Source organism: Somniosus microcephalus, chromosome 24, assembly GCF_052327205.1.
Source record: "Somniosus microcephalus isolate GS21.2 chromosome 24, FLI_Smic_1.0, whole genome shotgun sequence".
NCBI lineage: Eukaryota > Metazoa > Chordata > Chondrichthyes > Squaliformes > Somniosidae > Somniosus > Somniosus microcephalus.
In genome coordinates, this window is record NC_141010.1 from 8422917 (window position 1) to 8449685 (window position 26769).

The 26769-nt window shown below is 46.7% G+C and overlaps 2 protein-coding genes across 3 annotated transcripts in view; one reads left to right on the forward strand and one right to left on the reverse strand.

Annotated features, from left to right (window-relative positions):
- The window catches only part of mrpl45 (mitochondrial ribosomal protein L45), a 48833-nt gene that overhangs the window by 10082 nt on the left and 11982 nt on the right, over nucleotides 1–26769 (forward strand). The window contains exons 7-8 of one of the 2 annotated variants that reach the window (XM_085966189.1): nucleotides 1869–2042; nucleotides 3695–4610. The exons of the other annotated variant lie outside the window; for it this stretch is intronic. Of the exons in view, the coding sequence (XP_085822315.1) occupies nucleotides 1869–2042; nucleotides 3695–3793 (273 nt within the window). The 3' untranslated portion in view covers nucleotides 3794–4610. Of the gene's footprint in view, nucleotides 1–1868; nucleotides 2043–3694; nucleotides 4611–26769 lie in introns of those variants that run through there. 2 annotated transcript variants of the gene reach the window in all.
- Nucleotides 9352–26769, reverse strand: part of gpr179 (G protein-coupled receptor 179) — a 112721-nt gene continuing 95303 nt past the window's right edge. Inside the window, exons 8-11 of the mRNA XM_085966188.1 lie at nucleotides 25237–25375; nucleotides 18508–18613; nucleotides 16704–16850; nucleotides 9352–14032 (exon numbers count right to left, since the gene is read on the reverse strand). Of these exons, the coding sequence (XP_085822314.1) occupies nucleotides 9530–14032; nucleotides 16704–16850; nucleotides 18508–18613; nucleotides 25237–25375 (4895 nt within the window). The 3' untranslated portion in view covers nucleotides 9352–9529. The remainder of the gene's footprint in view (nucleotides 14033–16703; nucleotides 16851–18507; nucleotides 18614–25236; nucleotides 25376–26769) is intronic.

A 26769-nucleotide genomic window follows, 5' to 3' on the forward strand; every position in this document is an offset into this window, starting at 1 on the left:
CCTGCCCCGGAGATGGGCCTCCGTGGGGGGGAGTTCCGCTTTCTGCACAACCTCCACCCGCTGAAAACTTAAAAAATCTTACGCCTGGTAAAAGCAGGTGTACCAGCATAAGAGTTTTTAAAAAATAATTTTTTCTTCACTCATTTATAATTTAAGAAATACTTTTAAAAAAGGTAAGTTTATTTTTAGCCCCGTATAATTATTTTCTCAAAAAATTAAATTTTTGTTTAAAATATTTAATTTAACATAATTTTATTTGGTCCGTGGGTATCCAAACGTTTCACCTTTGTGTGTACGATGGATGCTTGGGGGGTGGTGGCCACGGCTGAATTTTAAATCCAAGTTCCCGTTAATACCTCAAGTTTCTGATACAACAACTTGCATTTATATCGCGCCTTTAATGCAGTAAAACGTCCCAGGGTAACGCTTCACAGGAGCGATATCAGACAAAATTTGACACCGAGCCACATTAGGACAGGTGACCATAAGCTTGGTCAAAGAGGTCGGTTTTAAGGAGTGTCTTAAAGGAGGAGAGAGAGGCGGAGAGGTTTAGGGAGGGAATTCCAGAGCTCGGGGCCCAGGCAGCTGAAGGCACGGCCACGCGAATAAACTCAGAAATGTGCAGGACTTCAGAATTGGAGGAACACTAAGATCTCAGCGGCTTTAGGAGGTTCTTCTCTAACAGATCTTGGTGTTCTGAATTAGGATTTATCCATCAAAATGGCAAAAACGTTTAGATAAGCCTTTTTGAGGCTCACAAGATTGAATAAGAAAATTATCACAGAAAAGGAGTGTTGTTTGGCCTAAGGTTGTGTGTGTGGTGTGAGGGCTGCAGTTTGGACAGCCCTGGTTATGAAAACTGTCTGATGTGGCTGGGATTATCCGTTTTATGAAATGATGTGAGATTCCTAAATAATATTCACTGACAAGTATCTGATTAAAAAGGGAGGATTATTGCCCCTGTAGCATGCTGTAGCCCTCTTACTAAATGGATAAGGTTAAATTTCAGATCAGCGGGAGCTTTGGCTCATCCGTGAAAGAGAAAAACAAAATGATTGGGATCGAGCCTGAATCGTAACATTCGCTGTCTCCTGACATTACATTGTTTGGGCTACAGGCGGTAAGTGTAGCCAGATTTGTTTTGGGATGTCACGCTGCACCAAATATCCTTCCCTAGCCATTTGAACGTCCTACTTAAAACAGTTTTAAAAGGGGTACATCAATCGTGACTCGGTGGGTAGCACTCTCTCCTCTGAGTCAGAAGGTTGTGGGTTCAAGTCCCCACTCCAGAGACTTGAGCACGAAAATCTAGGCTGACACTCCAGTGCAGTGCTGATGGAGTGCTGCACTGTCAGAGGTGCCGTCTTTCGGATGAGACATTAAACTATGTCTGCTCTCTCAGTGGACGTTTAAAGATCCCATGGCACTATTTCGAAGAAGAGCAGGGGAGTTCTCCCCGGAGTCCTGCCAGTATTTATCCCTCAATCAACATCACTAAAAACAAAATACCTGGTCATTATCACATTGCTGTTTGCGGGAGCTTGCTGTGCGCAAATTGGCGCCGCGTTTCCCACATTACAAGAGTGACTGCACTTCACACGTACTTCATTGGCTGTGACGAGCTTTGGGGTCGTGAAAGGCGCTGTAGAAATACAAGTCTTTTCTTTTAAGGAAGGGAGCTGTGACATTCCTAATAGGGTTAAGGCATTATTTTGTGTTTTTCCTTAACCTTTGCTTGTCCCACTGTCGCTGTTGTGCCACAATACTGCCTTCCCGCACCCATTATTGACGATGCTGAGAAGCTCTGAGGTTGTTGGAATGTTAACTGGAGCAGCAGAGGAGCCGTAACCTGCGATCTCTGTCCCCAGACGCTGGCAATTTACGACAGGCTTGGTCGGCTGATGTACGGCAATGAGGATCTACCGAAAGACGTCCTGGAGTACGTGGTGATTGAGAGACACTTGGTCAATCCCTACGGTTTGTGGAGAATGCACGGAAAGATAGTACCTGCTTGGGCCCCGCCCAAAGATCCCATCATTAAGGTAATTTGTGAGGGTTATCGCACCTTGTGTTACTGCAGTTTGTGTTCAAATCGCTCCATGGCCTCGCTCCATGGCCTCGCCCCCTCCTTATCTCTCATGGCCCCGTCATTTCCGATCGGAGGCTTCCTGCGTGTGGAGGCCTCCTATCGGAAAAAAATCTACGCTCTTACCTGAGGGCTCCAGAGGTCCGGACACTCCCGATGCTGCACCTCTCCACAGTCGAAATGCGCAGGGCCCAGGTATCCCGGGGGCGCAGGCGGTTCACAAGCGTCTCTGGAATCACGTGGGCCATGGGGAGCCAATAAAGTATGAATGGAGAGCACCCCAAAAACACAGTAAAACATGAAATAATTTTTTTTTAAATCACCTTTTTAAAATGAGTTAAAATTACATTAAACAAAAATTTACATTTTTTGAAAAATATAATTAAAGTTTTTTACGGGGCTAAAAATAAACGTACCTTTTTTTAAAGTATTTTTTAAATTATAAAGGGGTGGAAATTTAAAAAAAAAAAAAAAAACTTTTTAAAACTCTTTTATGTTGGTAAAAGCAGGCCATACACTTTTACCAGGCGTAAGATTTTTAAGGGTTTTTAGCGGGCGGAGGTTCTGCAGAAAGCGGAACTCTCCCCCCGCAGAGGCCCTTCTCCAGGGCAGGCGTCCGATCTGTCAAGAATCCTCTTCGCATGCCTGAAACCGCCATTTCGATGTCCCTACGGGTGGGTACACAGCGTGTACACACCCGTAGGCATCGGAAAATACGGGCCAATATAAAAATAAAGTGTGACTTTAAAACAAGGACTGAATTACACCAGTGTACCTTAGTCGAATTGTCCCTCACCCTTTAACCCTACCTCACCTAATCGCTGTACGCATTTGCTTTTGACTCCCTCATGTGCAACGTCACAGGAAATCAACTAGTTTTAAATGCAGTAGAACATTGGTGTCTGCAGTGTGTAGTGTTTAATTTCTGTGCCATGCACAGCCTCCATAAAACCTATTTGTGTGTTACGAGGAATGTTCTCGATTTGGAATGCGGAGTTGTCAATAACCTAATGTCCAGTCTGTCTGTCTCTCATTTACTTCTGTTTTTTGGAGGGAGGGGATTACTGGGTTTTTTAATTTTAAAAAAAGCTTTTAATTTATTGAGTTTTGCAATAGTCAAAATGAAGTTTAATCCACCCGAACCAAAATAATAATGGACAATCATGAAGTGTCGCCAGCAATTTCCAAATGGTAACAACAGCTGTGATTATAGAGCAGCCGGCGTTAGCGATAACAACAGGAGATATGGAATCTGATTAAAAAGGACACAATATCATTCCAAATCCAGCAAAGTTGGTGGATTCCTCTGCAGCTAGTGTCGCTATCTCTTAAACCAGGAGGAGGTTTTTGCCAAAATTCTAGGAGAGCAACATCTGAAAATGCCACGAGGGGCGACTACTTTTAAAAGTTTGGCCCTGCTTGCTCAAAATGTAGCACTCATTGTCAATCTGTGTGATGGCAGGTGATGGAGTTACTGATGATTTTGTGCTTCTGTCCCACTGCCCCCATCCAGAGATCACTTGTGTGCCGTACTGTGGGAAAAAATTGCAAAGCCTATAATGATTCTATTTATAGAAATGCTAATTTTGGTTTGTTTTTAAACTCCAGACCATTATGATCCCTGGACCCAAACTCGAGCCGTGGGAAGAGTTCGAGGCGAAGAATATTGAGATTCCCAAACCTGAATCTGTACAGTGGAACAAGTGAGAAACTGCGGGGGGAGAGAGATGGAAAACAGCATTCGTGCTTTACTGTTGGCACCGGGACATCATGTTTCATTCAGCTCAGTGGACTCGAGTTGAGTTTGCACACACCCCACCATTCTGTGTTCACCACCTCACTCTGCCCATAAACTGGACATTGCCAAACTTCTCCAATACGAGTCAACATGAACCGATTCTAACCTACCTTTGTTTTGCACCAGTTTCCTTCGCATCAGTTTAAACCCAGAACCAAAAGCCAAATTCTATTACCCCAGTCTAATCTCTGAGCAAGTTCTAATCGGCTTGCCCCAACCCAGTACGTTACAGCTACTGTAAACTGGGTTTATCTCAAGATGTGTGTACAGAGGCTTCATTTAAAACATACAGTGAACACTGTCGTAGTCGGTCTTTATATCGAGAGCAGGAGAATGCTAGTGCCCATTCACCACTGCTGCATCTAAACACTTGTAAGGAGAGTAACTGTCTATAGAGAACATGGAATTCATTCCAAGGTAGTGATTCTAGTTTAGTTTTCACTGCATCCCATACAGAGTAATTAATATCTAGGAATGAGTAACAAGGTTGTAGTCTCAAGGAGGTCACAAACTTTGAGATGCCTTGATTGATCTTCAGGAGCCAGTTGAACCCTGAGGTTAGATGCTAGCTTTGCAACTGACTCCTTGGGCAAGAGTTCCAGATAGAATGAAGAGTGCAACTTTGTAAATGATGGTAATTGCATTCCTTGGGTTTGTAGAACATTGGTTCAGAGTCCAAGGTTTGCTGTTTCCATTTGATAACAAATAATAAAACCTAAGTCTGGATATTGTGTGTGCGTGTGCGCGAGAGATGTAATGCATTAGAGTATTGACATAAGCTGTGCAGTGGAGCGATGGGACTGGGTTCAATCTATAGGTTCCTGTGTGGTGAGTTTCCAACCTGTCAATCAGAGACCATGTGCATCCCTGTGGTGAGTCAGAGGGTGATTAGAAGATGCCTGGGAGAAGGTTTCTGACCCACCGTTATGGGGCACTGCACTTATATAATGCCTTTCATGTCCTTTACAGCCAATGAGTTGCTTTTTCCAAGTGTAGTCGCTGTTGTAATGTAGGAAACGCGGCAACCAATTTGCGCACAGCAAGCTCCCACAAACAGCAATGTGATAATGACCAGATCATCTGTTTTAGTGATGTTGTTTGAAGGATAAATATTGGCCAGGACACCAGGGGCAACTCCCTCCTGCTCTTCTTCAAAATAGTGGCCATGGGATCTTTTGCATCCACCTGAGAAGACAGATGGGGCCTCGGTTTAATGTCTCATCCGAAAGACGGCACCTCCGACAGTGCAGCACTCCCTCAGTACTGCACTGGAGCGATCTGGTTGGTGGCGGGAAGAAAGGGGAAAAAGTGTAAAAATGCACTGACAATAAAATTAATCATTTTCAACGTAAAGCCCATATTGATAACTGGAAAATGTGATATAAACACAGATGTCTCATGCACAATAATGTAAAGACTGCAAGGTGCTTCTTTGCCCGAGGATGTCCCTGAACTGCTGTCATACTTGTATTGGATATTCTGGCCAATTTTGCTTCCTTTATATGTTTCCGCCTGTGCCATTTGCCATTCACTGGCTGAGACGGTCAGTCGGCAGGTTACCCGCTCCTGAGCCACTGCTATTTCTGCCCCTGAGCCATTTGTTGGGAAGTGACCCATCCTCAGTTACTCCTTATTGTAGGGAGTGCTGAGTGAAGTTGGAATTGTCCTTCTGACGGAATTTGAGATTTGAAACACGCTGTGTAGGGAATCTAACGCTTCTCTAAATTTATACTTTTAGGTGAAATTTATTGCTCATCAAGATGAAGCATATTGGTGTAAAAAATGGAAGTGTTTCATTTTCCGGCACTAATTGCTAGCACAAAGCATTTTTCGGTCTGTTATCACACAAGCCAGATACAGAGGATAGCTCTTTCTAACTGGGTGATGTGCTTTAATTCTCATCCCCAAAAGACCACCCACTACAGCATCAGTGAGAATTTCTTTCCTCAATTCTTGAACAAAGCAGCCTTGTTGACCGAGTGAAACTGCCAGTTTACTGCTGAATTGTGGCCAGTTTTGTGCCGTGGACTGGTTCACAAGGATGTGCGTTGGCTCGACCCCAAACTCCACCGTCCCGGGACTCTGACAGCTGGCCGAGAGCGGCGACATTCATCCCACCAGTCCGGCTGGAATTCAAACACAAGTTCCAGCAGTGCCAGGAGACATATAGAACTTCATTTATATAGCGCCTTTCACATCCTCGCTTTACAGTCGCCAAATTATTTTTGAAGTGTGGCCACTGTTGTTTTGACGCAAGTGCGGTCGTGAATTTGCAAACAGCAAGGTCCCACAAACAGCAATGAGATCAGTTCATCTGTTTTCGGTGGTATATTGGTTGAGGGAATAATGGCCAGGACGCCAGATCTTTTATGCCCAAACTGAACGGGCAGATGGGACCTTGGTTTCGCCTCTCGTCTGAAAGACGGCACCTCGGACAATGCAGCACTCCCTCGGTACTGCACTGGAGTGTCAGCATCGATTGAAGATCAAGTCTGGTAATCTGCGACACCCAGTCCCTGAGCCCCTACTGTGTTCGCATCAGTGGAGGCACTCTACTTGTAACTGGAATGTTTTTGCCAAGCAGATGGTAATTATTATTTCCTTTGCACCAGTATGCTAAGATTAGTTGATAGTTCCAACCGACTGTTGAATTATTCCGCTGGTTGCGTTCATCAAGGACAAAATCGCTCTACATTTAAAGACATTTAAAAAAAAGTTTTCTTCTTTTACTTGTATCTGGAAAGTTCTAGGAACATATTTCAGATTCATGGGGGTGCTGGTGCTCAAGTGAGAAACGGCCTGGCTGCCAGAATTTATTCAATGTACCGTCTGTTTGCAATCTGTCGAAGGAATCTAACTTGAGCATGTTAACCTGACGCATCTCAACAACGATGACTTGCATTTGTATAGCGCCTCTAACGCAGTAAAACATCCCAAGGTGCTTTACAGGACCGATTATCAATCAAAATTTGGCACTGTGTCACAAGGAGATATTAGAGCAGAAAGAGGTAGGTTTAAGTAGCGCCTTAAAGGAGGAAAGAGAGGTTTAGGGAGGGAATTCCAGAGCTTAGGGCCTCGGCAGCTGAAGGCACAGCCGCCACTGGTGGAGCGATTAAAATTGGGGATGCACAAGAGGTCAGAATCGGAGGAGCGCAGATAACTCCGAGGGTTCTAGGGCTGGAGGAGGTTATAGAGATAGGGAGGGGCGAGGCCATGGTTGGAATTTGAAAACAAGGATGAGAATTTTTAAATCACGGCGCTGCTCAACCGGGAGCCAATATAGGTCAACAAGCGCAGGGGTGATTGGTGAACAGGACTTGGTGCGGGTTAGGGCACGGGCAGCCGAGTTTTGGATGGCCTCAAGTTTACGGAGGGTAGAATGCAGGATTGCATTGGAATAAAGTCTAGAGGTAACAAAGGCATGGATGAGGGTTTCAGTGGCGGATGAGCAAGGGCGGAGACGGGCGATGTTACGGAGGTGGAAATAGGTGGTCTTAGTTATGCCGTGGATATGTGGTTGGAAGCTCATTTCAGGGTCACATATGACACCAAGGTTGTGAACAGTGTGGTCCAGCCTCAGACAAATGCTAGGGAGAGGGATGGAGTCAGTGGCTAGGGAACGGAGTTTGTGGCTGGGACCAAAAACAATGGCTTCGGTCTTGCCAATATTTAATTAAAGAAAATGTTTGCTCATCCAGGACTGGATGTTAGTCAAGCAGTCTGACAATTTAGAGACCGTGGAGGGGTCGGGAGAAGTGGTGGTAAGGTAGAGCTGGGTGCCCTCAGCGTACGTGTGGAAACTGATGCAGTGTTTTCAGCTGATGCTCACACACTAAGACCTGTTTGGGCTAATACCACCTGGTATATGATGAACCAGCCACCCAGGAGGTCGTGAGTTCAAATCCCATCAGGGCAAGTTAGGAAATTAAATTCAACAAATCTGTTCTGATCACATCATTTTAGTCCATTGTCCAGATGTGAGAACAAAACAACATTAATAAAGGACAACACCGTCGCACGAACTCTACCTCAGCCATTAGAACTTGCAGGTTCAATCCTGGTCTCTGGTGCTTTAGCTGATAAGTTCCCTTTGCTGAAGGACGTTAGTGAACCAATCACACCCCCCCCCCCCCCCACTCTGGCCAAACGTGACTCCATTCCCAAACTACATGGTTGACTCTTAACTGCCCTTGACATTCTCAGGGCAATTAAGGCTGGGCAATACATTTAGTTTTTGGTAGAGTTTTCCGCATCCTATGAGCAAAATAGAAAAAAATATTGGCTATTAGCCTCTCTGCACCGAGGCATGGGATACATCAGCCAGGGATCCTCCTCCAAATTGCTATCCAGTGGAAGGGGCATGCATCTTTCTGTCAGGTAAGCCCTTGCTACAATGCCTTGATGTCTGACCCAAGATGCTGGGCTTTTTTATCTGGTGTAAATTTGAGAAGTTGGGAGGTAAGTAGATTGAACTTTATTCCAGGGTCCAATTGGAGCACATTACCTGAGAACAGCTGCAACCACCAGCATAAAGAGAACAATTCCACCATCGAATCACATTGGGAATGGCAGCGAGATGAACCCGGAATCTGTAGTTCCCCCCCTTAAACACCGATTAAACTTGCCAAACACAGCATCAGAAACAACTGGAGAAAGGAACAATCCCCGTCTGTTTATTGAAATGGCAGTGGTGTTTTGTGTCGGTTTACAATCAATGAGGCCTAATTTCGCTTAAGATTCCTTTTCAAAGTGCTAGTCCATGAAACAATCCTCAAGGTTATCATCACCACTACCTTTAGGGATATGCAATATGAATACACCTGCATGTAGAAATATAGAACAGAGAAACAGCAAAATAGGAGCAGGATTAGGCCATTCGGCCCTTCGAGCCTGCTCCGCCATTCAACGCAATCATGGCTGATCCTCTATCTCAATACCATATTCCCGCTCTCTCCCCATAGCCCTTGATGCCTTTTGTGTCTAGAAATCGAGGGGCTGAATGGCCTACTCCTGCTCCTATCTTCTATGTTTTCTATGTAAATCTATGTCTCCTTAAATATATTCAGTGACTTGGCCTCCACAGCCTTCTGTGGTAGAGAATTCCACAGGTTCACCACCCTCTGAGTGAAGAAATTTCTCCTCATCTCAGTCCTAAATGTCCTACCCTGTATCCTGAGACTGTGACCCCTCGTTTTAGAGCCCTCAGCCAGGGGAAACATCCTCCCTGCATCCAGTCTGTCTAGCCCTGTCAGATTTTTATACGTTTCAATGAGATCCCCTCTCATTCTTCTAAACTCTAGTGAATACAGGCCTAGGACAGTCCTGCCATCCCAGGAATCAGTCTGGTGAACCTTTGCTGCACCCCCTCTATGGCAAGTATATCCTTTCTTAGGTGAGGAGACCAACTTGCTTAGTTGAGAGTAGAAATGGATTGAAAGCATCAGTTGATTATTTAGTTGCACACAAATGTATTATTAGCCACTCCTTTTGGGAAGAAGCTGTTTATTATGTTGCACGCTATGTATTTACACCAGAATCCTGCATTCAATGAATTTTGTTTTCCCTCCCCATGTCTTAGGAAAGCGTTACATAAAAATGAAACATTTCATGGTCCCTACATATTCAGCTTTGGCACCTCAGCAAACTCATACCAAATCCAAAGGACAGCTGACAGCCGATTCACTAACATTTTCTTTGCCTTTTGGTTTTCCAGCTTCTTTATTTTCAGGTTGGTTTGCTGTTCTCGCCTCAGCGTCCCGAGGAGAAATTGAAGTTAAATGACTTTCAGCTTTTGTACGCGTTTGACTTTCTCCAGTTGCCGATGCTCCTGACTCCCAGGGACAGATATCTGCGACTTTAGGTTTATCACTGGGCAGTGATGTTTCTTTGCTTTGAGTATCTCCTGTCTCCCAGGGACAGATATCTGCGACCTTAGATTTATCTATAGATAGTGATTTTCCTTCTTTGTTCTCTCTATCCCTCATCTTTTCTGGTGCCATCATAAGTTTCAGGGACGGTGTTAATCGTTTAGATAGCGGCAATGAATCATTTACATCTTTAGCCTCCAAGGTGCCATGCACAAGTGATCCCGGGACACCAGTACAAACCGATAAAGACCGTCCCCTCTTCTGATCTGGACTATCTTCAGGTTGGTTTGTTGCCTCACCGACAGTTAAATGACTTTTAGCTTTTGTACCTGTTTGACTTCCTCCCGTTGTTGATGCTCCTGTCTCCCAGGGACAGATATCTGCAACTTTAGATTTATCAATGGGCAGCGATGTTTCTTTGCTCTCGGTATCTCCTGTCTCCCAGGGACAGATATCTGCAACTTTAGATTTATCACTGGGCAGCGATATCTGTTTAGATTGCTGCAATGCATTTGCATCTTTTGCCTCCAAGGTGCCATGTTCATGTGATCCTGGGACATCAGTACAAACCGATAAAGACCCTCCCTTCTTCTGATCTGCACTTAATCCCTTTCCTGATGTCCCTTCTAAAATGCCGTCCCATGGACAGATGATTGCAGTATTTGTTGATGCTTGTTTTAAGAGTGACATATATTTTTGCCACTTGCTCCCTGTATCTCCTGTATCCAACGGAGAGATATCTGCGACTTTAGACTTACTTGTTGACTGTAATTTTTCGTCTTTGCTCTTGGTATCTCCTGCTTCCCAGGGACAGATGTCTGCGACTTTAGATTTGTCACTGGGCAGTGATTTTCCTTCTTTGTTCTCTCTATCCTTCATCTTTTCTGGTGCCATTGTAAGTTTTAGGGACACTGTTAATCGTTTAGATAGCGGCAGTGAATCATTTACATCTTTAGCCTCCAAGGTGCCATGCACAAGTGATCCCGGGACACCAGTACAAACCGATAAAGACCGTCCCCTCTTCTGATCTGGACTATCTTCAGGTTGGCTTGTTGCCTCACCGACAGTTAAATGACTTTTAGCTTTTGTACCTGTTTGTCTTCCTCCCGTTGTTGATGCTCCTGTCTCCCAGGGACAGATATCTGCAACTTTAGATTTATCACTGGGCAGCGATATCTGTTTAGATTGCTGCAATGCATTTGCATCTTTTGCCTCCAAGGTGCCATGTTCATGTGATCCTGGGACATCAGTACAAACCGATAAAGACCCTCCCTTCTTCTGATCTGCACTTAATCCCTTTCCTGATGTCCCTTCTAAAATGCCGTCCCATGGACAGATGATTGCAGTATTTGTTGATGCTTGTTTTAAGAATGACATATATTTTTGCCGCTTGCTCCCTGTATCTCCTGTATCCAACGGAGAGATATCTGCGACTTTAGACTTACTTGTTGACTGTAATTTTTCGTCTTTGCTCTTGGTATCTCCTGCTTCCCAGGGACAGATGTCTGCGACTTTAGATTTGTCACTGGGCAGTGATTTTCCTTCTTTGTTCTCTCTATCCTTCATCTTTTCTGGTGCCATCGTAAGTTTCAGGGACAGTCTTAATCGTTTAGATAGCGGCAATGAATCATTTACATCTTTAGCCTCCAAGGTGCCATGCACAAGTGATCCCGGGACACCAGTACAAACCGATAAAGACCGTCCCCTCTTCTGATCTGGACTATCTTCAGGTTGGTTTGTCGCCTCACCGACAGTTAAATGACTTTTAGTTTTTGCACTTGTTTGACTTCCTCCAGTTGTTGATGCTCCTGTCTCCCAGGGACAGATATCTGCAACTTTAGATTTATCACAGGGCAGTGATGTTTCTTTGCTCTGAGTATCTTCTGTCTCCCAGGGACAGATATCTGAAACTTTAGATTTACCACAGGGCAGTGATGTTTCTTTGCTTTGGGTATCTCCTGTCTCCCAGGGACAGATGTCTGCGACTTTTGATTTATCTATAGACAGTGATTTTCCTTCTTTGTTCTCTCTATCCTTCATCTTTTCTGGTGCCATCATAAGTTTCAGGGACAGTGTTAATCGTTTAGATAGCGGCAGTGAATCATTTACATCTTTAGCCTCCAAGGTGCCATGCACAAGTGATCCCGGGACACCAGTACAAACCGATAAAGACCGTCCCCTCTTCTGATCTGGACTATCTTCAGGTTGGTTTGTCGCCTCACCGACAGTTAAATGACCTTTAGCTTTTGTACCTGTTTGACTTCCTCCAGTTGTTGATGCTCCTGTCTCCCAGGGACAGATATCTGCGGCTTTAGATTTATCACTGGGCAGCGATATCTGTTTAGATTGCTGCAATGCATTTGCATCTTTAGCCTCCAAGGTGCCATGCACATGTGATCCTGGGACACCAGTACAAACCGATAAAGACCGTCCCCTCTTCTGATCTGCACTTAAATCCTTTCCTGATGTATCTTCTAAAATGCTGTCCCATGGACAAATGATTGCAGTATTTGTTGATGCTTGTTTTAAGAATGACATATATTTTTGCCGCTTGCTCCCTGTATCTCCTGTATCCAACGGAGAGATATCTGCGACTTTAGACTTACTTGTTGACTGTGATTTTTCATCTTTGCTCTTGGTCTCTCCTGTCTCCCAGGGACAGATGTCTGCAGCTGTAGATATATCTATTGAACCCACTGCTTCCGTTAAGTTCTTTTCTTTTCCCTTGCCTGCACCGCCCTCTACTTTCTCACTTTCTTTCCTTGACTTCTCTTTCTTGCTATCCTTCGTCTTTCCGGGTGCCATCAGGAACTTCAGAGACAGTCCAAGTCCTTTAGAGTGCTTCAATGAATCATTTGTATCATTTGCATCCTTTGCTTTCAAGGAGCCATGCGCAGATGGTTCTAGTGCACCAACACAGACCGATCCCCTCTTCTGACCTGCACTGGTGCCCAATGCTGCTGTCTCTTCTACCATAACGTTCCACGGACAAATGATTGCACTATTAGTTGATGCTTGTTTTATGAATGACATATATTTTTCCCGCTTGCTGTCTCCTTTAGGACCATCTGTTTTTATTTGATCCATCTTTTCAGAAGGTAATTCTGTTTTCTTAGCTTTGGGAGACGCTTCTTCATGCACTCCTGGATGAATGGCGTCTGCTCTTGAAGATTCTACTGATTTGCCAACTCTTGGTGATGTATTGGCTCCAGGGTGCGTGTCCGCTGACACTTCATTTTCACATTGGATCGTTGAGGTCTCCTTCACTTCCCAACCGTGAACGTTGTCGATACTACCTTGAGGCAAGCTTCGATGCTTCCTCACCAAATCGGCGAATCTTTTGCGGTCCTCCTGCAGCTTTCCCGAGGAGTTTGAGCCGTCAATGCCGCTGCCTTTGCTCGGTGTGTAGGTGACATGTTTGGCAGCCTTTGTGTCAGAAGGTGGAGGTTGCAGGTTCTGAAAGTCCCAGGGGCAAACCAGAGTCTTGTTGTGGCCGTCTTGTATCAGTGGGCTCGCTGTTTCTTGAGGGGGTTCACTGGCTGTTTGCTGCCTGGCTGATTCGGACATTTTATTTGCTTCTTCCGACTGTACTGCAACTGTGGAGGGCTGTAGGTTCGTTGGCGCTTGCTTGGCTGACAGCTTCCTCTGAACTCTGTCTCCCACCTGTTTTGTGTTCTCTTTACTCTTCTTTGTGAGCACCAATTCCTTTTCCCTCGCACAGCTAACAACACTAAGAGATTTTTGCAGTGTGGGAGCCTTGATGTGCAATGGGTTCTGATCCACGGTTAGGTTATGTGCACTAGCGGACTTGCACACTAAAGGGGCAGCATCTAACGAGTCAACGTTTGATCTCTGGGAGGCTTTCTTCGCCAACTTCTTCCTCATCAGAGAGTCCAGCAGGGAAGGATCTCTGCTGGAGGAATCTGTTCTGCTGATGTGGCCATCCCGATGGTCCCTCATATGGTCATAGGCACTGTGAGATTTTCTTATTGAGAAACCCCGATGTTTTGTGGGGTCTTCCTTCATTCTCATGCTAGAGCTGGAAGACTCACAAAGCTTTTTCCTGTATGAGCCAAGGTAGCTCCCTGCTCCAATAGATCCACCCCGCTCATCCCTGCTGCCGTGTCTGCTGATTGACTCAGGAATTTCAGATATGCGCTTTATGATGGAGCGACCGAGGCCCCTTCTGGAGCTCCTCTTCTTCTGAAGGTGTGGGTTGTTGGTTGTCATCTTCTTTGTTTTATGTACTTCCAGTTGGGCATAAAGTTTCTTCAGTTCATCCTGCCAAAGAGAAAAATAAGAGAACGAAGCATTAGTTTTTTTCCAAAAGCTTCTTGGAAAGAAAAGCTGATCAACCTGATGACATCTTTTCACCTTTCACCCATCACCCCTGTGCTCGCTGACCTACATTGGCTCCTAGTTAAGCAGCGCCTCGATTTTAAAGTTCTCATCCTTGTTTTCAAATCCCACCATGGCCTCACCCCTCCCTATCTCTGTAACTTCCTCCAGCCCCACAACCTCCCGAGATCTCTGCCCTCCTCTAATTCTGGCCTCTTGAGCACCCTCGATTTTAATCGCTCGACCATTGGTGGCCGTGCCTTCAGCTGCCTGGGCCCTGAGCTCTGGAATTCCCTCCCTAAACCTCTCCGCCTCTCTCTCCTCCTTAAAACCTCCCTCTTTGACCGAGCTTTTGATCACCTGTCCGAATATCTCCTTGTGTGGCTCGGTGTCAAATTTTGTTTGATAATCGCTCCCGTGAAGCACCTTGGGACGTTTTACTGCGTTAAAGGCGCTATATAAATACAAGTTGTTGTTGTTGTTCTCCGAGGTTTATCTTTCACGGGGGCGGGGGAGGGACAGGACTAGATTACAGCTAAAGGGGTTGGTGTTCTTTTGGGATCACATTGGAGATGCAACAAAAATCACTCCATGTTTATATCTCACTACTGGCGATGCCAACCCCCCAGGATTGACCCTGGAGTCTCCAGGAATTGAAGATTAATCTCCTGGACACGGCTACGAGCAACACCGGGGAGAAAAATCATAAGAGCGTTAAATAAAACTTGTGTTTTTTAAAAATTTTCTTTGAACACTTCTGTTTATTAGTTAGAAAAATATTGGAGAAGGGAAAAAGGCTGTTGTGACTGACGGTCAGGAATCATCCAATTAGATAATGAAGAGCCTGTTCCCTTTCCCATTGGCCGTGGAAAGGCGGGACGCCGGGAGGATGGGCGCATCGGGCGACCAATGGCGGGAGCGTGCGACTCTGCGATGAAACCTCTAGGAATATATTTAACCAGAGTCGGCAACACTGCAGTTTCATTTGTCCGCCAACACCTGATCCACGATTGCTAGTATGGTTTTGTTAGTATGGCTGCTCCATTGCTGATCTTGTTGCCAACAATCCTCTGGAATTCTGCTCTTGAGCATTTTGTTCATCCATCTGTCGTTGCCATCGGCTGTTCTGGCACCATATACTTCTAAACATGTTGCAAACATACCAAAATGGACAAGAAAGGACCAACTGGTCCATCGAACCTATCTCATCCTGGCATGGTGTAACTCCCATCACCCCCTCCCCCCCAACTTCCCGGCAGTCACACAGTCTTCGGGAAGAGGCCAATTAAGGAAAATATTCGGGGAAATTCCTCCTCTACCCACTAAAGATGATGAAGCAGCTCCAAATGACCCATCGACCATAGGGAAACTAGACAAGTCCATGAGGGAGAAAGAAATAGAAGGCTATGCAGATAGGGTGAGATAAAGTAGGGTGGGAGGAGGCTCGTGTGGAGCATAAACACCAGCATGGACCTGTTGGGCCGAATGGCCTGTTTCTGTGCTGTAAATTCTATATATATAATTCTATATGTAGATAGATTTGCCACAATGATGTGACTTCCTACCATAGTTATGTTCCTGACTATCTAGTTTCCTCTGAAGCTGCACTCTTTGTGCTATAGTTCAAACATTTTCAAAGTATGGTGTCTGGGCCCGAAGCAGGTCAGTGAGAGAATCAACATGATCATCAGATTTGGTAACTAACCAGCATGTTAGGGAGGATTTTTTAAATTATTTGTTCCTGTGATCTGGGCATCGCTGGCAAGGCCAGCATTTATTGCCCATCCCTAATTGCCCTTGAGAAGGTGGAGGTGAGCCACCTTCTTGAACTGCTGCAGTCCGTGTGGTGAAGGTACTCCCACAGCGTTGTCAGGGAGGGAGTTCCAGGATTTTGACCCAGTGACTATGAAGGATCGGTGATATATTTCCAAGTCAGGACGGTGTGTGACTTGGAGGGGAACTTGGAGGTGGTGGTGTTCCCGTGAGCCTGCTGCCCTTGTCCTTCTAGGTGGTAGAGGTCGTGGGTTTGGGAGGTGCTGTCGAAGAAGCCTTGGTGAGTTGCTGCAGTGCATTTTGTAGATGGTACACACTGCAGCCACGGTGCGCCGGTGGTGGAGGGAGTGAATGTTTAAGGTGGTGGATGGGGTGCCAATCAAGCGGGCTGCTTTGTCCTGGATGGTGTCAAGCTTCTTGCGTGTTGTTGGAGCTGCACTCATCCAGGCAAGTGGAGAGTAGTCCATCACACTCCTGACTTGTGCCTTGTAGATGGTGGAAAGGCTTTGGGGAGTCAGGAGGTGAGACAGGTAAGCTAATAATAGTGTTGCAACGACAACACTTTGGGTTGCATTCAATATTTTTTTTGAAAGTTAGGAAAGCAACCAATCTTTTTCCAAGAGTGGTTAATGAAACACAGCAATTCATATGACTCCTGGAATAAACACCTGGACAGTCCCAAGTTCAATTCCTTTTTCAGTCTCTCTTTAGAACTCATTCCCGGGATGTGGGCGTCACTGGCAAGTAGGGATTTTTCTCCCCCCACCCCCCCCTCCCAAAGGTGACCTACTTATTTTATATGGTAGAGCAACCTAGTTTCAATCCCTTTCTCTTTGCTCACCCTGATATCGTCTGGGTCCAGGCTGTGATCACTCCAGGCAGACGTGATACTGCTATTGAGATAGGAACCGGAGCAACGCATGTCCAGCTCGTCCTCGTATACCTCGGCCACTACGTCCCCCCTCAGAGGCGCTCCCACATGGAGGAACTGAAAACGGAAATGAAAATGAATCTCACTGGGTAACAACATTCTCAACAACTGCTTCACATAAAATCTCTTACTGCTAAATTGACCTTATTACTGTATTTACCACAATCATTGTTTATGTTTACACATTGCAGTTATTAAAAAAAATATTCTGAAGGATCGACCCGAAACTATTTACTAATTGTAAAGATTATATCATTGAATGTACGGCACAGAAACAGGCCATTCGGCCCAACTGGTCCGTGCCGGTGTTTGTGCTCCACACGAGTCTCCTCCCGCCCTGCTTCACCTCACCTTAAATGCATCGATACTGTTCGCCTCAACTCCCTGTGGGAGCGAGTTCCACATTCTCACCACTCTCTGGGGAAAGAAGTTTCTCCTGAATTCCTCATTGGATTTATTCGTGACTATCTTATATTTATGGCCCCTAGTTTTGGTCTCCCACAAGTGGAAACATCTCTATGTCAACCCTATCGAACCCCTTCGTAATTTTAAAGATCTCAATTAGTTCTTCTCTCAGCCTTCTCTGTTCTAGCTTGTTCTACCTTTCCTGATAGTTATAACCTCTCAGTTCTGGTATTATAAAAACAGCGGGGCAGATCTGTGGTGCGAAGGAACAGTGGAGGTAATTTTATCTTTTATCACTGGGTGGCAGCGAATCGGATATCTGATTTACACCTGGTCCAATTTACTTCTCCGTTGGATTTGAATAAGTTAAAATTACACCCAGTGAGCTTTCACTTTTCAAGCCTGTGTCTGGACTTTGAGCCCCGTGAGTACGGAGGAATTTTAAAGAGGTTCACAAGATAGTAAATGGTAGCAGAGGTAAATTCAGAACTTGGTTCCAATTCAACCAAGACTGTAGATTAAGACTTAAAGATTTCAATGCATGGAATGGGCCTTCTGAGTAGAGATGGGGAGGCAAAAACCCCACAGTTATTTAAGAAACAGGTAGATGCTGTGATAGACCAGGACTGTAGAGTCTTTTTAGATAGATGATCTGAGAATGCTAGCTAGCTGTGCCTCGGTTTCACCTTTCATCCGAAAGATGGCACCTCCGACAGTGCGGCGCTCCCTCGGCACTGCACAGGGAGTGTCAGCCTGGATTTTTGTGCTCAAGTCTCTGGAGTGGAACTTGAATCCACAAACCGTCTGACCCAAAGGCACAAGTGCTACCCACTGAGCCACGGCTGACACCTTGGAAAGTACGACCACAGCTTCAGCCATGTAAATGATCCCATTTACCGGAGAGCCTGTCCTGCTTCTTGGTGCAGCTCGATGGAATTCAGTGATAAACGCATGAGATTGGAGTAAATTTTCACCTTCAGGGCCTGGGCGGTAATCTGGTGGAGCAGAGCACCTTCCAGTTACAGAACCCGGCGGTAATCTGGTGGAGCAGAGCACCTTCCAGTTACAGAACCCGGCGGTAATCTGGTGGAGCAGAGCACCTTCCAGTTACAGAACCCGGCGGTAATCTGGTGGAGCAGACCACCTTCCAGTTACAGAACCCGTCTCGATTTTCATCCCATTGAAATAGACGGAACGACAATCAGGTGGGCGATCTGTTCCGCTCCCCCACATTACCGCCCAGTGTGGTGAAACTGGAAATTTACCTCCACCGCAATCGCTTTGTTTCTGAAAAGAAAGGCATTAATACCTTGGGGATGAAAAGCAGAATTAGCGCCACCGTGACCGTAAGGTGAGAGTGAGCGAAGAAGAGCAGTAGCATCCAATCAGGGTGAAGCGTCGTCGCCATGGTGAACCTAGGGGAAGAAATGGACCTTATCTTAAAATTATTTGAGGTTAATGAAAGCAACGCTCCGATAATTTGGAAGAATGAACACCACCAGAGGATTTTAATAGCTCAACTTTATGGCCTAGAAATTGGGTTTTGGCGCAGCGACGGCTTTAGCGCCGGAAGTTAGTGCCGGAGCTAAGTCGCGCTGGGCGGGCCAAAAATTCACTACTTCTGCGCCCAAACGGCTGCCGGCGCTGCTGAAAGCTGTTAGCGCCTGAAAACTGGCGCTATGCGCTGAATTTCGGCGCTATTCCGGCGCTGCGGCGCCCGCTGCGATGCGGCAGGTTCGGGAAGTGCAGGCCTCCTCCTTCCCTTAAGGAGGAGCTGCCTGCACCCGGCCGCGGCCCGCGATAATCTTTTTAAAAATGAGCCCGGCACCTCGGACAAGTGCCGGGCTTGCTTCTGTTCCGGGGGGGGGGGGGGGGGGGGGGAAGTCCGGGGAGGGAGCTGCGGCCAGACGGGCGGCGGGGAAAGCGGCCGGCCGCCGCGGGGCCTTTAATGCGCCGGCGCAATGTTCTGTAAGGCACCTCTGCCAGAACGTTGCTTGCGGCTGCCACGGGCGAGGCGGCCGCAACTCAATTTCCGAGTTCGGGCGGGTTACCATGGCAACCGGGACGCTGCGCACACCGATGACGTCATCGGTGCCGGCGCAGCGCTACCGGCCTAACGCCGATTTAGGGCCCCTGTCAATTTCAAAACTGGCCATAACTTCGCCGCTAGGCCCTCTAGCGCCTCAAAAGCGGCGCTAAGGCCAGTGAATTTCTAGGCCAATATTTTTAAAAAACCCAATTGAATATGCTCACACACACATGTACGACTCGCATATTACCTGCACAGAGAGGAACAGTTGGTGTGCGTGAGGACATCAGGTGGGAGGGATGGGGCAAGACCATGGGGAGATTTGAAAACAAGGATGGGAATTGGGGAGGCAATGGGGTTAGGAGGGAATGAGATGGGGACTGCATGTGGGTGAAGATGTGGGCTGTACCATTTGGATGGTGACACTGGGGAAGTCAAGCTGTGAAGGCATGGATTGGGGTTTCTGCAGTAGAAAGGGAGGGATCATAGAGTCTTACAGCGCAGAAGGAGGCCATTCAGCCCATTGTGCCTGTGCCGGCTCTTTGTAAGAGCTATCCAATTAGTCCCACTAATCCGCTCTTTCCCGATATATATATCCAATCTCCTTCTGAAAGGTACTATTGAATTTCCTTCCACCGCCCTATCAAGCAGTGCTTTCCAGATCGTAACAACGGTTCTCCAAAGAGAGATGTTGGAGGATAAGGGTGAAGGTAGGAAATGTTGTGGAGGGGTAAGGAACCGGTTTTGATAATGGAGCAGACATTGGAGAAGAAGGTGAGCCCATGAACTGAGCAAGATGCGAAATCATGGTCTTAGTCCTGAGATGGAGTCAGCGAGGTTGGTGCAGTTGAGGGCAGAGGTAGAGGGATGCTGGTGGAGGCCAGAGAGGATAGGCTCAGTTTTGGTGACATTCAGCTGGAGGAAGTTTTGGCTCATCCAAAATCAATGATTTTCAAAATCATGAGGGGGTCTGGACAGAGTAGATAGAGAGAAACTGTTCCCATTGGCGGAAGGGTGGAAAACCAGAGGACACAGATTTAAGGTGATTGGCAGAAGAACCAAAGGCGACATCAGGGAAAACTTTTTTACGCAGCGAGTGGTTAGGATCTGGAATGCACTGCCTGAGAGGGTGGTGGAGGCAGACTCAATCGTGGCTTTCAAAAGGGAATTGGATAAGTACCGGAAGGAAAAACATTTGTAGGGCTAGGGGGAAAGGGCAGGGAGCGGGACTAGCTGAAGTGCTCTTGCAGAGAGCCGGCACGGGCTCGACGGGCCGAATGGCCTCCTTCTGTGCTGTAACCGTTCTATTCAATCCAGGTTTTGATTTCGGACTAGCAATTTCAGAGCATGGCCACAACCTTTAAGTCAATGGAGGAAGAGGTGAGATAGAACTGGGTGTCATTGACGTACATTTGAAAGCTGAGGCCTTGCTTCCAGATGATGTTGCTAAGGGATGGCATATAGATAGTGAAGGGGAGTGTCAAAGATGGGTCCCTGAGGTACATGGGAGGTGACTGTGAACAGAAGCCTTTGTTGAGTCAGGTGTGAGAGTGGAACCAGATACAGCAGTGCTCCGAAGAGAGACTTTGGAGGCGTGGTCACTGCCTTGAAGGCAGCAGGGAGGATGAGGAGAAGTGGGAAAACAGTGTGATCTTGGTACGGTGGGTGGGAGAGAAGCCAGATCGGAGGAATATGAGTAAGGAGTCAAGAGAGAGATGGGGAACATCCCATTCTAGGACTTGATAGGAAGGGAAGTCGTGTGCCAGGGCGGTGGTTGCAGAGATTGGAGAGGGTTAGGGTGGGTTTCTTAATGAGGGGAGTGATTACAGGGGCTCCGAAGGAGGTGGGACAGGGCTGGATGAAAGAGACCAGCATGAGGGTGAGGAAGTGAAGTTGGACGGCCAGGAGCGAGGATGGGAGGTGGATCGAAAGGGTAGGTGGTGGGCTTCATAAATAAGACAAGTTTGCCTAATGCTGAGGGGAGGGGAGGGTGAGGAGCTGCAGAGAATGGGAAGGGTAGAGTTAGATGGGGGCGGACGGGGGAGCTGGGAGTTTGAGGGGAGTGGAAGCAGTCAAAGATAACAGCGGCTGCAATGCGGTTCACCTTTATTGGGAAGTATGAGTTCCTGTCACCCTTTTGAGGCTGAAGGGTGAGGTGGGGAAGGGAGAGGAGGCAGTTGTTAACAGAGAAAAGGTGTTTGGAGTTGTTTCTGCCCTGGGACAATCTTGGTACAGAAACAGTTTTGGTCTTGGGAGAGGGAGTGACCGTATAATCGATGATCCCAACTGAACTGCCGCTGGACACCCAGGCCACCTGAGTGCCAAGTGTTCAATGACCTTCGATTAGGCACTCGACAGCCCTCTGGACTCAACATAGAGTTTAACAATTTCAGATCATAACCTCGGCCCCTGTATTTTCTTTTTCTTATCCACACGTTTTGTTTGGCCTTTTTTTCTTCCCTCCCACATGACAGCTGTCCTTCATTCTGCCAGTGCAATTCACACCTCATCTAGAGCCATCCTTTACGATAGCAAAATACTGCGGATGCTGGAAGTCCGAAATAACAACAGAAAATGCTGGAAAAACTCAGCAGGCCAGGCAACATCCATGGAGAGAGAAATAGAGTCAACATTTCAGGTCTGTGACCCTTCGTCAAGACTTTGTCGAGTCTTGACAAAGGGTTTTCACCCGAAACGTCGACTCTATTTCTCTCTCCACGGATGTTGCCTGGCCTGCTGAGTTTTTCCAGCATTTTCTGTTGTTATTTTAGAGCCATCCTTTGTTCCTTAACCTGTCCCATTACCACCGCCTCTGGAGTGGGCCTTTGGTGTAGCGGTAGCATCCCCGCCGCTGGGCCAGAAGGCGTAGGGTTTCGAACCCCGCTCCAGACAGTCCCGGCAAGTGGAGTCGGAGCTCCGGCTCCACATTCTGGGTTGACATCCAGCGGGATACTTGCGTCCGTGGGTGTGGGTGGCCCCTCCCCTTGTATGTGTTGTGGGAGCCCGTAAAACCCTCCCGCCATAGGACTAACCACCCTAATGGCTGGTATGAAGATGGTTACGGTCACGGAAGGAGCGTTAATCGTGGCCAGAAATCCTTCCACCACTTCATACAGTTCCCCAAAGGGAACAGTGTGAAGACACGTACGACGACGACCACCGCCTCTCACCTTGAATATCTCTTAATCTCTCCTGCTTTCTGACCTTCCCTTTTGGTCTTTCATCCCCTCCCCCTTTTCCCAGCCCCTAAACTTGCTTTCCATTTCCTGCTTTTTTCCAGTTCTGACGAAAGGTCTTCGACCTGAAACGTTAACTCTGTTTCTCTCTTCACAGATGCTGCCTGGCCTGCTGAGTGCTTCCAGCGTTTTCTGTTGTTATTTCGGATTTCCAGCATCCGCAGTGTTTTGCAATTGTATTAGTGTTCAATGACCTGTTGATTTGAGGCTGCAGAGGAGGCTGTTAAGCAAGATGGGAGACTGCACGTGAACTGAAGGGGGCGAGGGTATCACAGGTCCAGGTGGGTTACAGAGAAAACCAGTGGATACTTAAATCAGGCTTCAACATCAACACATCAGCAACTTTTTGATTTTTAAAAGAAACTGGGTTTTAACAGACGCGACTGTAACAGACACTCTGATGCCAGGCCCGAGGGCTTTGCTGTAAATCACTCGGATATCTTTCTCTCTTGTAGTTTAAAAAAAAATCTTCATAGGCCAGAGGGCAAATAAGAGCAGAAGGAACATCTATTTTAACCCTTTAAGAACTGAAGTAGCATGTCTGCATAAAGGAAACAAAATGAAAAAAGATTACAACTTACATTTATATAGCGCTTTTAACGTAATAAATCCTCCCAAGGCGCTTCACAGGAGTGTTATCAGGCAAAATTTGACACTGAGCAAGATAAGGAGGACAGGTGACCAAAAGCTTGGTCAAAGGGGTAGGTTTTAAGGAGCATCTTAAAGGAGGAGGGAGAGGTAGAGAGTTGGAGAGGTTTAGGGAGGGAATTCCAGAGCTTAGGGCAGCTGAAAGCACGTCAACCCTTTTTACAATGCTCTCCCCTCCTTTCCTGAAGACATGAACTCTCGCTGGGAAAACTCTCGCGCCAGCAGCCACCCGGGACTCAAGTCCCCATTCTTCATGTGTGAGCCTAGATGGTTAGCTATTTGACAGTGGGTGGAATCACAGCCGAGGCCTACCTCTGCTAGCGACCAGGAGCAGAACCTGGCTGTTTCTTTGCCCTCTTGTAAACTCCGATCGCTGAGGCCAATTGCAGCAGCCCAACTGCTTGGCTGGCTGAGATCAGCCACCTCTGTAGAGACTGGGGATTGAACCCAACACCTGTCAGAAGGTTGTGGGTTCAAGTCCCACTCCAGAGACTTGAGCATAAAAATCTAGGTTGACACGCCCTGTGCAGTGCTGAGGGAGTGCCGCACTGTCGGAGGTGCTGTCTTTCAGATGAGGCGTTAAACCGAGGCCCCGTCTGCCCTCTCGGTTGGATGTAAAAGATCTCATGGCACTATTTCGAAGAAGTGCAGGGGAGTTATTCCCAGTGTCCTGGGGCCAATATTTATCCCTCAATCAACATAACAAAAAACAGATGATCTGGTCATTATCACACTGCTGTTTGTGGGAGCTTGCTGTGCGCAAATTGGCTGCCGCGTTTCCTACATTACAACAGTGACTACACTTCAAAAAAGTACTTCATTGGCTGTAAAGCGCTTTGAGACATCCTGAGGTGGTGAAAGGCGCTATAACAATGCAAGTCTTTCTTTTTATGGCTTAATGCTACCTAGGGGTTGCCAAACCTCCAGCATTGTGCTGGAGACTGCAGGAATTAAAGATTTCTGGGCAACCCTGGAAAAAAATATTGGGGCATTTAAAAAAAGAAAAACTTTTTTTTCATTTTCATTGTACCGCTTTCGTTTATTAGTTGTGAAAGTATTGGAGCTGGGAAAACAAGAACGTTTGACTGACAGTCAAGAAACATCCAATCGGATGTCCAGATGATGGGCAGGATTTTCATTGGGCCGTGGAGTCGGGATTGGAGGCGTGGCGGGGAGGGGGGTTAAAATCCCGAAATCGGGGGTCCCGACCCCTTCCCGCACCCAAACCCGCCTCCATGCCAGTTTCAAAGGAGGCGGGTACCCGGTCCGCACTGGGACCCGCCTACCCGAGGCGGGAAGGGATTAGTGCCAATTAACTGCCTGTTAAATAGTAGTTAACAGGCAGTTTTTAGTCTAATCCCTATTTTTGATGTTGAAGTGTGGGATTCCCGACTGCTCCAAACCACGCCAAGTTAGAGGAGGCGGGCCGTCGGGTTGAAGATCTTGGAGGGGTCGAGATGTCGGTGTTCAGGTGAGTGATGTGTGCATGAGTGCAAAGGTAAGTTTGGTGTGTCTAAAGTGATTAAAGAAGTTTAAATGACCTTTTCTTACCTTTTCAGCCTTCCTTCCTTTAGGTCCCGGGAGTCCCTCATCTCACCAGCACAGAAAGCAGAATGGCTGCGAACTGTCAAAAGTGACAGCCTGCAGCTTACTGTGCAGGAGAGATTTCTAACTGAGTCTGTGTAGAAGGGCTCAGGTTAGAAGTAAGACTGTCAGTGTTTGACAGCTTCAAACAGCTGTGAAACACTGATATTTCATCTGTCAAAACCTCTTGACAGATGAAATTTCAGTCTGTGACGTCACCTGTTGCCGGGTGGCCCTTAATGGGCCTGCTGAGCCCGCTGGGCAGGCTCAACAAGGTCAATCAAGTGAAAATCGCGTGGATTGGCCGCATCTCGATGGAGGCGGGACTACAACCCCGAAAGTTGTAGTCCCGCCTCCTACCCGACTTCTGAATTAAATTCCTGCCCATAGAGTTCAAGTCTCCGGAGTGGGACGATGAACTCATGACCGCTGGAGTCAGAGGCCCAAGTGCTACTCACAGAGCCACAGCTGGCGCTCGATAGAAATGGAATAGGCGACCAGACGAAGTTAGGAGTTACTGTAGAGTTCTACATTACTGTACCTGATGCTGTAGAAGGCGGCAGACATGAGGATTTCATTGTGGATGGCGAGGCCCATGAAGCGCGGCTCATGGTATGTCGATGGTACTGTTCGCACGGCGTAGCAGAGATAACTGCCCCAACACAGGAAGAGGAACTCAGCTGTCAACAGAAGGTACAAGATACAGAAAGACTTCAGTTACATGGAGAGACTGGAGAAACCGGGATCGTCCTCCTTAGAGCAGAGAAGGTTAAGGGGAGATTTGATACAGGTGTTCAAAATCACACAAGGTTTTGATAGAATAAATAAGGAGAAACTATCAAAACCTTTTACGATTTTGAACAGTTTCTCCTTGTTTACTCTGTTTCTAGTGACTGAAGGGGCGGTAACCAGAGATTTCATGTAATTGGGGAAAGAACCAGAGGGGAAAATGAGGGAAAATGTTTTACGCAGCGAGTTGTTGTGATCTGGAACGCGCTGCCTGAAAGGGCGGTGGAAGCAGATTCAATAGTAACTTTCAAAAGGGAATTGGATAAACACTTGAAAAGGAAAAAATTGCAGGAAAGAGCAGGGGGGAGTGGGACTAATTGGAGAGCTCTTTCACAGGCACGATGGGCCGAATGGCCTCCTTCTGTGCTGTATCATTCTTTGATTCTAAGAGAATTAAGAGCATATTGTGGGCATGACCTCATTGGAAAAGAGAAGGTTGAGGGGTGATATGATTGCTGCTTTTAGGATTCTAAAGAGACCAGATAATGTAGACCATGACGACACGGCCTGCGCTTGAAGAGATTAAAATTCAAAACGAATCGGTGGAAACAATATTTCAGTGAGTGAGTGGTCAATCTATGGAACAGGCTCCCTGGGGAGATGGTGGAAGCAGTTAGTATTGATTCATTCAGATGCAAGTTAAATAGATTTCTTTCGGAAAATAACATTTTGGGACAGCCTACGAGTAATTGGAGACAGGATGTGTGGTGAGTGTAGCGAGCTCGGGAGGAACAGGTGACTTTGGACCTCTGGTTCCCAACGCTCTCCCCCACTGGGGGTTTTCCTCGCCTCGTGTCTGGGTCTGTTGTCGACGCATTGATAAAAGAAAGGAAGGCTTGCATTTTATATAGTGCCTTTCACGCCCTCAGGACGTCCCAAAGCACTTTACAGCCGTAGCGATTGATTGCTGTGATTAGTCAACAACTCCATTATGGTTGTATCGTGCGACTACCAGGATGATAGAAGGCAAGCTAGATGGACCTGGGTCTTTTATCGTTTAGCAATTCCCGTGTCCCTATGTAACAGATGTAAGGATCTCCCAATGCAGCAATATATATGAGTTAAAAAATCCCACTGGGATCCAACTCCTGATATCGTGGCCTTGGCATTATGCTGTGCAAATACTAGTGTGCTGGCACTTCACACATTTGGAGGCAATTCCCCTGTTTGCTACTTACTTTAAATAGGCCAATGTCCCAGTTAAAACAGTAGGTAAAGGAATTTCACATGAATGTGTTTTGTGTTTATAGACTGTAGGATTTTAAGACTCAGGGGCTAGATTTTC